The 13,143-nt window shown below is 39.0% G+C and overlaps 1 protein-coding gene across 2 annotated transcripts in view; it reads left to right on the top strand.

The window, feature by feature from the left end:
• Positions 1 to 13,143, top strand: part of LOC125013276 (plexin-A1-like) — a 286,335-nt gene that overhangs the window by 140,162 nt on the left and 133,030 nt on the right. For both annotated transcript variants that reach the window (XM_047593791.1, XM_047593782.1), the window contains exons 5-8: positions 4,585 to 4,685; positions 7,106 to 7,229; positions 7,451 to 7,604; positions 8,968 to 9,067. In XM_047593791.1, coding sequence (XP_047449747.1) covers positions 4,585 to 4,685; positions 7,106 to 7,229; positions 7,451 to 7,604; positions 8,968 to 9,067 — 479 coding nt within the window. The remainder of the gene's footprint in view (positions 1 to 4,584; positions 4,686 to 7,105; positions 7,230 to 7,450; positions 7,605 to 8,967; positions 9,068 to 13,143) is intronic.

Genomic DNA, 13,143 nt, shown 5'->3' with positions numbered 1-13,143 from the left:
CCCTTCAAAAAAATAAATCAGAAGGAGGACTTGATGCACCGAACTTTACAATCTACTACCTGGCAAATCAGCTACAATACATCACCAAATGGATAAACCCAGAGGCAGATTACAATTCGTGGTTAGAAATAGAACAGGCCAACTGCCTCAACATATATATTTCGGACCTGCCCTTCATTACAATCACCCTTAAGCATCATAACTGCTTCCAAAACCCCATTATTGCCGCCACCCTGTCGGCTTGGTGGAAGAGTCTAGAGACCGCAGGATCCCTGCTGGAACCCTGTGGGTTCTCCCCAATTTGGCACAACCCTGACTTTGTGAATAACAAAGTCCCTCTTCACCTCAGCACTTGGAAGCATAAAGGAATAACCCATCTCCATCACCTCTTCCAGGGGAACTTACTTATGAATCACAGAGATTTATTTGATACGTTTGAAATAAGAAATGGAAACTTCCTCCAATACCTACAGGTGACCAAGACAATCAGAAAGAAAATCCCAGTGCTCCAGAACTGCATACAGCCACCACAATTCGTCACCAACATTAAAAAACTCACACCGAAAAAGAAGAAAACCCTCTCTTTAATATATAAGCTGCTATCGACCACACATTTAATACATGTACCAATATCAAAATGGGAAGCCGATCTTTCCCTGTCTACAGACTTTGATTTCTGGGCTCAGATCTGCCAAAATATATTTAAAATGACCAAAAACTCGAATTTACAGCTGATCCAGTTTAAAGTACTCCACAGATCACACACAACTCAATACAAGATGTATAGAATGGGCTTCTCCCAATCCAACAAATGTACGCAATGCACCCAAAACTATTCAGATTCTTATTTCCACGCTCTCTGGCTCTGTTCTCTGGTACAGCACTTCTGGTCACTTGTAACACAGAAACTAGCCTTAATTTTGGACTGCAGAATCCCAAAAAAAAAAAATGAGTGGGCTGTATACTCTAGGAAGCAAACTTCACACTTGGGGATCACTCTGTAGATGATATTTGGTCTCCAGTGGAGATTCAAGACTCTGGTTACCTTGATGTCAAGTAGGGATGGGATGTACTGTACTGACAATTCAGAGCATGTGTAGCGAAATCCAGAAATCTTTTATGAAGTATGTACAAAGTTATGAACACCAACAAAGATCAGAATGTTAATGGAAATTCAAATGTTCCAGTTTTAGAGGTCTATGTGCAGAAATAACCACTTTGACCCAAGGTTGATGTCAGATCTATGCACTACAGACGGTCTAAACACATTATAGCATTGCCACCTAAACAAAACACAAATAAAACCCTATGGGAATGTGACAAAAACACGAATAGGACGAACATTTCATTTAGTGCTTCTACTAACCTCACCACTTCAAGATAACCACTCTTCACTGTACAACAAAAACTCAGAGAGCTACAAGCCAAAGAGTTGCGAAAATAACATAACGTCACAAAGTCATAAAGTATGTCTTTGCTGTTGTGATTGAAAGTTATTTTCCAGCTCCAAAAACGCTGCTAATGGCTTCTCCTATGACTCTGCGTCAGTTTCAAATGAATCATTATGCTCCCGTTTGTTTAAATGAAGTGGAAGAGCCTTCTAGGTTGGAGCATAGGATTGCTGGCCAATTGCAGTCTTTGTGTTTACTTCGCCTTGGATCGTCATTGGTGTTTGCTACTATTTGAGCATAGCATTTGATTCTCTACACTTATTGGTCAATATAGGTGTCAGTCATTAAAATTGACCAATCAGTTGTCGAGATAATCTCCTTTGAGTTTTGCCTAAGGCCTCCTTTTACACACAGCCTGGGTGAATGTGTCAAAACTGTTGTATTTGTATTTAGTGATATATCAATGAAAGTAAATTAGTTTTTCAGACTAGTACCTGAGAAAGGTCAAATGGCACAATATCATTAACTTAAAACATACCTGTAGCATCATAATTGTTGTTATATAGATAGTATCCTTAATACACATTGTGTGCAACTAATGAATTACAGTATTACAGAGTTGCTTTCCTTTAGTTATAATTTATTTACTTATCTGTCCTCCACTGCCCTTTTCCTATCATTTCTTGCTGTTGTCATTATTATTATTGTTATTATTGTAACCAACTAACCTTATAGACATCTGAAGGAGGGGGAGGAGGGACAGATGTAACTATGATGGTTATTATTATAATTATTATTATTATAATTATTATTATTATTATTATTACTGGAACTGCTGCTATCTTCTAATACTAAGGCCTTGAGTCCCTGTGGGGCCGCACCCATTGGACCTTTGCCTGAGGTCTCCTTTTCCCTCCTGAGGTCCGTTTAACAAAGCAGGTTCAGTGAAAACTCTGAATTTATTAACCCTGAAATGAGGGAAACTCTGAGTTTTCCGTTTCACAAAGGGAGGTAACTCAAACCAGAGAAAGCGGGGTAACTCTTACCTGTTTCACACAGAGAGGTAACTTAAGTTCTCGGTCAGTTAACATCAGTTACCAACAGATTCTATGGTCACGACCAGGTTAGGTCAGAAAACCTTGAGTTTCTCTCTGTCTCCACTCTCTTTCAGCCACACACGCCATTTGATTTCCTCTTTCATTCATTCAGGCAGCAGGCGAGTTTTGGCGTAGGTTTGTTCTGCTGTCTGTCAAAAATCATTAAAAAAAATCAGTCAGTAGATATATCAGAAGTTCATTAGGCACAGTAGGAGGCTACTTTTTTCATGAACATGACGTGTCCTTTTGACAACAATCCCCTGGATGAAGGTGCAGCATTACTGAGCAGTGAATTAAATATTTGTCAGGAGATGATTATCAGACAGCGCACATGTTTTAGCATTTCGAGACAATTATCTTTTTAAGGGTACCACCAGAATCTGTTGGGACAAAAGAAAAAAAGACATAAAAGACAAATAAATATTTGTATGAATAGGCTTAAAAAGATATCTAGAGGCGTATTACATTTTATAAAGGCACTTGTGTCTTGGAGGGTGGACTCAGAGGATGAGCTCCCTCCAGGGATTCCCTCAGCCAGCCTTCCAATATTCTTCTTAGGGCTCCTCTGCCTCTGTTAGAGGTGGCGGTGCTGGGCCACCACCCATTTTACAGGCATCATGCCGAGGTCTTACCTGTTTGAACAATGTTTTTATATTTCATCTTAAGCTGCCAAGTGCACTACTCTCCTGCGGGATTGCATCTATGAAATAAATAAATAGGCTATCATTCAAGCAGTTTCCCCCAGTAATATTATTGTGACTGCAAAGGACTACATTTAAACTTACGCACTGACCCGAAAAGCAATGTTCTCCCATCCGGTCTCCCTCTCTTTTACAGTTTCAGAGGTGTTGCTTCTTTATAAAAACGTGTTGAAACCCGCCGTAATAGCGCATTAGGATTTCCACTTCGTAGCCCTCCGCTTCCCCGTTGCCATGGTGAATCCAGGGGCCTGAGACAACTGATAAAAAATTAAAAAAGTAATCTCATACGAGATTTGTCTTCCCCATCTCTCTTCCTCCCCCCGCCATTATCCTCCAATATAGAGATTATTATCACTATAATTAATTGTTTTGTATATGTTTGTTTTGTCATGGTTAATTTTTCGTCATTATTACTTAAAAAAATATATATTAATGGAAGCTTTATAGAACTATAATAATAAATTTAATAATACATTTTATTTATAGAGCGCTAAAAAAGGTACTCAAAGACATTTACAAAAATCATAGTAGAAAACAGCAGAAACAGTATAAAAAAAACACAGAAGAACAATATAGAACATATAAAAAAACAGAAGAACAATATAGAACATATAACAAAAACACAGAACAACAGTATACAACATCTTAAAAGCGAATTTAAAAAGGTGTGTTTTAAGCATTGATTTGAACGTTGGGAAAACTTATTTTATATATTCTTGCTATAATCTAATATGTAATAATTATTTTTTAATTATCATTGATCATTATTTTTTCATTATTTAATTGTTATTATATTCATAATCTGCTGGTAAATATATAATTATCAAATATAATAATGGTCTCTCTCTCTCTCACACACACACACACACACACAATGACACACAAACACACACATTGTTCACACTTTGTTCTTATCTGTATTGTATTGTGTAATAATAATAATAATAATAATAATAATAATAATAATAAAAGTTCAGTTCAACTTCTCCATCCGACAGAAGAAAATGAACAATCTATAAAAAAATAAAAAATAAAAAAAATTGTTTATTTTGATCAGCGGTCTCTGATCCACTGGAGGTCAGTACACAGTGTATTACAATATAATTTTATAATAATTTGGTCAAAGGGTGTGTGTTTACATGTCCATAAACCTCTTCCTCTCCCCCTCTAGCGACACTCATACGCAGCTGTATGGAGTCATAAGCGTCAGCGTGTTAAGAGCTGTTTACCTCCTATAGTCACAGTGGGCTTGTTCCTTTAATCTCATGTTCCAGATGCAGGACTCCTCAAGTAGATCCTGTTTATACCAGGCCTATATGTATATAAGCTATTTCAAGCTGATGTAAACAGGGATTCTGTGCAACATTAACCAAGTGTGTGTGTTTCTTCTTCCAGGTGACCCTTGTACCGGTGGAGAGCTGTGAGCAGTACACTTCATGTGGAGCTTGTATGGGATCAGGAGACCCTCACTGTGGCTGGTGTGTGCTGCATAATGTGTAAGTGACACACTCAGCTCACATGGCTCAACAATTTTGTCCAAGGTATCTGAAAGCTACGTTTTTTTAAGGTGTTGCATACCTTTGATGAGTCTCTCATGGAAAGAGAGATTGACAGAGAAGTTTAAAACATAATTTCTCTGCTGTGCATGGATGTCAGCTGACCCCCTTTTACATTTCAATCAATTTCCAACCCATTTTTAAAGTGCCAAAGAAATGGGAATTTTCTCTTCAGTAGCCACATTCCATAAACTATTGTATTTCTAGTAATTCAGTCAGAAACACGTGTTAATCAATGTAGTATTTATAGCTAATAAAGTTGTGTAGATTAATAGGTAAAAAGTATCTGCTCTCTTAGGGAAGTTTCAAAATATCCAAAATACATGACACAGTATTCTGCTAGGGTGTTCAATTCTCCCATTCCCAAATTTAGGCAGTATTTAGATCAACAATACAGACTGTATTGTCGTAGATGAGAAAGAAGTTTCAGGGAAGAAAGCTATGGCGCAAATGACTGAAGATATCATCTGAGTAACATTTAGAAGTATGGAAAAAGACCAGCTGTGTTATTATGATTATAAATGTTAGCAGTGCTATTCATTTAATGCAAGAGAAGCATCAGTCCTCTGCCTGGACTAATGTTTTGTACTCTGCTTGTTCATTGGACTTTATGTCTGACTGTTTTGTTATAGCGTAGGTAATTTTGATTAATGAAAACCATGGTTACACAGTCTGTCACTGGAAGTGCTCGTATACAGTGGTGTGAAAAAGTGTTTGCACCCTTCTTGATTTCTTATTTTATTGCATGTTTGTCACACCAAATTGTTTCAGATCATTAAACTAATTGAAACACAAATAAAGACAAAATGTAGTTTTTAAATGTAGCTTTTTATCATTAAAGGTAAAAAAAAAAATCCAACCGTGTCTTAAAAAGAGTTTGCCCCCCTTGTTAAAACATAATGTAACTGCGCTTTATCACTTCTGAGTTCCATTTCTCTAGCAACACCCTGGCCTAGTTACTGCCACACCTATTCAATCAAGAAATCACTTAAATAAATCTGCCTGACAAAGTGAAATAGGCCAAAACATCCTCAAAAGCTAGACATCATGCTGAGATCTAAAAAATTTCAGGAACAAATGAGAAAGAAAGTAATTGAGATCTTTTAGCCTGGAAAAGGTTATAAAACCATTTGTAAATCTTTGGGACTCCAGCAAACCACAGTGAAAATGGTGAAAACATAGAACAGTGGTGAACCTTCCCAGGAGCGGCTGGCCGACCAAAACTACCCCAAGTGCTCAGAGACGAAAAGAAATCACGAAAGACCCCACAACAACATACAAAGAACTGCAGGCTTCACTTGCCTCTGTTAGGGTTGGTGTTCATGTTCAGAAAGAGATCTGGCAAATGGCCTGCCTGGCAGAGTTCCAAGACCAAAACCCCATGGTGATACCCAAGACTTTTGGGAAAATACTCCGTGGACTGATGAGACAAAAGTTGAACTTTTTAGAAGGTCTGTGTCCCATTACACCTGGTGTAAAAGTAAGACCATATTTCAGAAAAAAACATCAAGGCAACAGTAAAATCTGGTGGTAGTAGTGTGATGGTCTGGGGCTGCTTGGGGACCTGGAAGACTTGCTGTGATAAATGGAACTGAAATGGATTCTAAAATTCTGAATTCTCTACCAAAAATCCTGAAGCCATCTGTTTGTGACCTCAAACTGAAGTTCTGCAGCAGGATAATAATCCAAAACAAAACAAATCCATAAAGACTTTGTAGTGGCCTAGTCAGAGTCCTGACTTGAACCTTATTGAGATGTTGTGGCATGACCTTAAAAAGGTAGAATGACATCTGACAATCTGGTTGAATGACAACAATTTTCCTGTTGCTGTTTGTGTTTGTCTCCTGTAGTATTCTTTTTTTGTTTATTTTTTTTTTCTTTTTACATATGGACAGATTTGAGTCTGAAATAAAGATTGATTGATTTACAGAACTGCATTTGCGTGTAAATTTGTTTGATGATCTCAACACTTAAATGATTATTTAAGTGTGACAAACATGCAAAACAAATAAGAAATCATGGGAGTCAACACTTTTTCACACCACTGTATATTGTGAGAAACTTAAGAATCAGACTTTGGTTCTGTCACCTGCAGACTCTTTTATAATGCTTTTGGAATTTACTTTTAATTTCCATGCAGCTGTACACCCACTAATAAACAACCTCAAACTCTCTACCTGAAAGTCAACAGCCGGTTTTGTTAAATTAACTGTATATCATGAATTCTGTCATGTTTGCCAACCAAACAATCTGGCATGTGCACAACTTTGTCAGTAAGGAGATTTTTCGTTTACAGTAAATCTTACTGTAAGAATCAAATGTGTTTAAATTGAGATGTGAAAGTGTTTCTCCTTCCCTAGATGTTCAAGGAAGGATCGCTGCGAGCGAGCAGAGGAGCCTCAGCGTTTCGCCACAAAAGTGGAACAGTGTGTCCGTCTTTCCGTCCAACCAAACACAGTCTCAGTGACTATGTCAGAAGTACAGGTACACATTCATGTTTGCTTTTTTGTTGTGGTTGTTGTTTTGATGTGTGTATTGACTTGAACAGAAGATGAACAGGAAAAGTGAACAATGTAAATGTGAAATGGGATTAAATAAATCTTGCTTTTGGAGTTTCGAGTCACGTATCTGAGTAGCTGTGGCATAACAAACCTGGTATTTTAATTTAAATTTCTGTTTTATCTCATTTCCCTCCTACTTCCTAGCTGGAACTTAAGACCCAGAATGTGCCCAGCCTTTCTGCTGGAGCGAACTGCTCCTTCGAGGACTATGTAGAGACAGAAGGACGGATCTATGGTGGACGCATCATCTGCCTGTCCCCTTCTACGAAAGAGGTTGCACCCATCACAAGTGGCCAGGGTATGCACAAAAACAAGACAAGAACGTGTGGTTTAATTCTGTTTCTGCCTTTTCTGAGGTCCGTTTCACAAAGCAGGTTTAGTGGAAACTCTGAGTTTATTAACCCTGAAATGAGGGAAACTCTGAGTTTTCCGTTTCACAAAGGGAGGTAACTCAAACCAGAGAAAGTGGGGTAACTCTAGCCTGTTTCACAGAGAGAGGTAGCTTTACCTCTCATCAGTTACCGTAGTAACAGACTCTATGAACCTAACCTGGTCGGGACCAGGTCTCAATGAACTCCGAGTTTCTCTCTGTCTCAGCCCTCTTTCAGCCACACACACCATTTGAAAAATTGAGATGTGCTCTGTTAGAGGTGGCGGTGCTGGGCCACCCCCCGTTTTACATGCATTGCCTTCTTTCTGTTGGCTGAGTAGAAGTCTGGGTTAGTTTAAACAGGCTATTTCCGATTTCCGATATAAATTGATCAGAGAGATTATTCAATCTGATGTGCAAGAGGAAAAACTTAAGTGACAAAATTAGACAAAATGATGTCATTCAAAATTTGCACACTGAAGGATTTTTCTTATTTTACATCCTTAAAAAATCTGAACATTCCCAATACATAAATGTTTTCAGAACAATTTTCAGAACTTCATAGCTCTACCTACCCTACCAGCTAATAGTAGGTATTCCCGTTTCCAGGAAGATTTATATCCCTTCAGAACGTATATGCCAGCTGCTTGTTGGTCATAGTCTTTGTGGTGCGTTCAAGTGCAAATTTTTGTCTCACAAACCGACAACGTAAAATCTGTTGCAGTGAATTACTCCTGTCACCAGCTGGATATGCTTTTTAGGAGTGTTTGAATGTAGCACTTTTTTAAAGAAGGACATGTCAGGCACTTAACAAACAATTCTTTTGTGAGCTTTCCGGTTGAGCAGCTTTGTTTGATGACGCAGTAATATAAGTTGTTTGCTTCATTCAGTCTGTTTATTCAGCTGTGTGAAACACAAGACTTTCTGCTCCTTAACTGCACCAATTTCTTCAGTTATAAAAGTGATCTGCAGATTGACCAACTTACTGTGCAAAACCCATGAATGTATATGGATAGCTGAACTGTTCCCTCCACCAAGTAACTATTGATTTTGCTTAAAGCAGAAACACACTATGGCCCCAAAACTCCAGGTTTTAGGGAAATGACAAGTGACACCTAAAATGAGCCTGCTAACAGAATCAGAATCAGAATCCATCACACTGGGGATGAGGCATGATCCTGTTTTCAAAAACCTCTGTTCACATGCTAACTCTAAGTGATAAAAGTGCTATGGAAAGATATAGAAAACCCACTAATGATGTGCAACGTGAATGTTTTGTGTCTCCTTGTAGGAGATCAACGTGTAATAAAGTTGTATTTGAAGTCAAAGGAAACAGGGAAGAAGTTTGCCAGTGTGGACTTTGTCTTCTACAACTGCAGCGTCCACCAGTCGTAAGTTGACCGTTTGTTACTAAGTAGAATGAGTGGAAAAGATCAACTTGTATGTTGTTACAGACATACAATAACATTACACACTCATAAAGATGCATATTGGTGGAAAGCCATATTCAATAACCTTTTACCCTAGTAAGTGTAAAAGGTGGTGGTCCTTTACCAAAAGAAATTAAATACCGGCCTCCAAATAACTGAGTTAATGCAGAATGAAGAAAAAGTCATGCAACCTTTTCTAATTCGATATTCAGTATATTCAAGCTTTTTAGAAACCAATTAGTTAATTTAAACCCAAGCAATAAAGGGATTACTGGTGAGTGCAATAATAAATTGATTCCTAACCATGCAAGACCTAGAAGAGCAGCCAAGCTTGGGAGGCTAAAACATGCCAGTTATGTTCTTTAGAAACAAATTAGCCCTAATTTAAGTGTAGGAATACTGATTGAATTTTCAGGACTGGTTTGAAAGCATTTTTATTTATTTATTTATTCTGTGCATGGTTGAGTCTTAAATTTAGGAAAGAGAACCGGGAAAGAAAGAAAGCGACCAATACCCACTCTTCATATAGGAAATACTGTTCTAATTTGTTGAAGAGAGCCACTTATTAAAAATGCTGTGAGAGCTACTTTACATCCACAACATTAATCCAGCTGATTTACTATTTGTTGTACATGTTTACATGTAACATTCTAAGTGACATCCACATGAATGCCAGGCCCAAAAGTTTCTTAGCAGATCACTGAATTGGCACAAGACGGCCAATTAGTTGGTTATTGACTTCGCCTGTCAGTAGTCACAATGTAATGCCTGATCGGTGTAAATATACTATATATATAATTAGCTTAATCTTTTCATACCACTAAAGTCAATCTTTCTTTGAACTGGCACAAATGGAGGAAGGGGAGCTCGGCAAGAGCATCAGAGCAGTGGTGAGATCCACCCTAAAACGAATGAAGAATGTCTTCCTAATTGTCCTGCTTTGTTAAATAAAGGTTAAATGAAAATAAATAAAATGTCACTAGCTAAAAGAGCCTTGACTACTCCTGTGAAGTTGCTGAGTGGTATGCACTGCCCAGAGGTTCTGTTGCCCTCTCTGTCTCTCTGTATATCTCGCTTCATCTTCTTCCACTTGGCACTGACTCAGATCTCTCTCTGCACATTGCATCGATACACCTGAAATTAAAATTCATCTACAATATACTTAAAGATGATTTCTGTTACTCTTGCCAAGATGTCGATGACAGCATTACTTCTTCTCCTAATGTTTACATTATTTAAATATTGTAAAGTTAGGATTAAGGCATTCTGGAGATACTTATCATCAGCGTACTTTTTTTTTTTTACTCTATAGACATCAAAAAAATATTGACAGTTATGACGGCATCCCCCCTCCTCCTCTCCGTCTCCTGGCTCCAACACACTCTTAGCCTTCTCCACTTCCGCCACCTCTTTTCTTGCTGCTCTCTCATTCATCAAGCCCATTTATTGCTCACACTCTCCTTCTGCATAGTAATAGACTGTTAATTAGCTGTAGCCAGGGTTCCTGTGCGGAGATGGTCTTAATGGAGTGGGTTTGCAGAGAGAGCTCACCTGGGCCACTTCTCAGGCCCTGTAGGCCTAGTTCACTGGCTTTGATTCATTTTTGTGAATGTGTGTCTGAATGTGTGTGTGTGCACAAAGAGCACTGTAGTGTCTATTAATGACATTTGTGTGCATGCAGCACATGTTTAGTCATTTGTGCGTGGGTGCGTTTTTATGCCCTGCACCCCTGTTTAACTAGCCCACCTAGTCCTCCTCTCTTTGCTGCACAAACATGCTGCTATGTAAGCCTTTGATGTTGGCTTTGCTTTCCTGCAGGACTTCACAGGACTGTAAAACTACTTTACTGTTAATACCACAACAGCTGTAACATAAACCCACATATTATACAACACTCGTGACATTCAGCATCTGATAAGAGAGTCGTCCTCGTGGCTGTGGTGGGTGGTGAAAGCATAGCACAGGCTCCCAACAGCAGACACCCAGACCACGATATCAGTGTAGATGAACCAGAGCAGCCTGCAAGCGAGAGCCCAGACAAGCTGGTGTGCAACTTCACACAGACTTGCACAAAACAAGCTAGACACAGTGGACACAGCACCAGCCGAGTACAATACTCATGCAAATACTTTGACAGGTGCGCGCACAGTCAGAAGGAACATGCAGAGACAGAAGGCACACACTCGGCACAGCAAGTTACACTGTGAGTTATTAACATACAATTTTAGAAATTTGCATTAAAAAAAGGTTTGAGGTAGTGCAATTGAACATGCAGGAGGAGGAATAATGCATCTTAGAAGAAAGGAGCAGAGACAAACATAAGAGAGGGAAAGAAAGGAAGGATGCCACACAAGAGCAGAGCTTCGAGAAGGGGGCATGGAGGGGGAGACACAGATATAAAGCGACTGAGTGTCAGCGAATGAGACAAAGATTGTGCGCATTGTGTTAGGGATAATGCGTCCCACACAGCCAAAGGGTTAGCGCCCCAGCCTCAGGCCACCAAGACCATTACAATAAGAAAAGGAGTGAAAAGAAGCACTCAAGGGAGGGGAGCGGCCTACACTCCAGTATGGGCTCTCATATCCAGGCAGGCAATGCCCAGTCATCACACTCTAGATCCACTGGCAACTTTTGGACTCGTCTTGTGGGAAAGTTTAGAGTCACAACTCTCTTTAACCCTTTTAAACACATTTTAAATTGAATCCCTGTTACTCACAGTGAGTTTTAGAAGCATGTGGTTTTCATTCAGTCAATCAGAAAAGATCAAGGAAACTTTCTCAGGTAAAATGTGGTCTACAGGGTCCACTACAGGGTCTGCAACGCTGAGCATAGAACATGCATAATTTCATTATAGAAATACAATGTCAAATAAACGCCCTGTCCTTATCCTTGTACCTGGTTTATTAGGTAGCATGAAGAAGTGGCTTAATGTAATGTCTAATATAATAGTGTGTATGTTAACAAGTGCCCGAATCAGTGCTTAGGTTAATGGTCTAAATATACCTTAACATTTGTTTACCACTTAAGGCACGGGCACCATTTGGGGCGACTTTGGCTCAGTAGGTAGAGCAGGTTGTCCATGAACCCCGAAGGGTTAGCGGTTCCATCCCCCGAGTGTGCCATATGCCAGAGTGTCCTTGAGCAAGACACTGAACCCCCATTTGCTCCCAGTGCAACTGGCACTGGTGTGTGAATGTGTGTGTGCTTGTGTGAGTGAATGGGCGAATGTGTCTCTGACTGTTAAAGCGCTTTGAGTAGGTAGAAAAACTCTATATAAGAGCAAGACCATTTACCATATATGGTCAATTCATTAATATTGATTTTCTCCATGGAAGTAAAAAAGTATTTTTATGCCGCACAATAACAATCTAGGTTGAAATTTAGAATTTTCAAGTGTTTCAATGAGAGCCCTATAAAGGGTTATATTGTTGTACAGTTGTTCGGTAGGTCTGGTTTTCTATGAATGTGACATGGTTCATAAGCAGCGAGACTTAACCCTCGGTTTAACCGAGGGTTAGGTCTCTCTGCTTATGAACATCCCCATGACAAGATGCAATAATACATTATAATGAGCCTGTGTTCCTCATTGAGAATCTAAACTTCTCATTTGGTTCCTGTGCTGGATAATTTAATAATGTATGCATCAACTTATTGCTCACTTTGGAGCTTTATCGGATAAAACACAAAGAGACCTATTTATAGATCCCACATAAATGATAGCCTTATCTGTGTTTTTAGCATTATAAACATGAAAGACTGTCAGATATCTGTCAGAGAATGATGTCAGACCAATCCAAGGTTTTCATCAGAATCATAACATGCCTGTAGCTGATTCAAGTTCTGATCAGGCCATTAAAGCTGTACGCTTTTGGCCTCAAAATAGGTCCCTTGCCTGTTTCATCTGGGTCGGCACATGCTGATATGTTTTGGCAAGCTTTAGATAAAAGACTACCCCCCTAATTAGGAAAGAATTGCTGCTTTATCTGTGACTTTATGCACATTAACCGGAATTAAACAAGCATATGATCGTTCAGTCC

This window comes from Mugil cephalus, chromosome 1 (genome assembly GCF_022458985.1).
Source record: "Mugil cephalus isolate CIBA_MC_2020 chromosome 1, CIBA_Mcephalus_1.1, whole genome shotgun sequence".
Classification (NCBI taxonomy): domain Eukaryota; kingdom Metazoa; phylum Chordata; class Actinopteri; order Mugiliformes; family Mugilidae; genus Mugil; species Mugil cephalus.
This window is presented reverse-complemented; position numbering and strand designations above follow the sequence as displayed.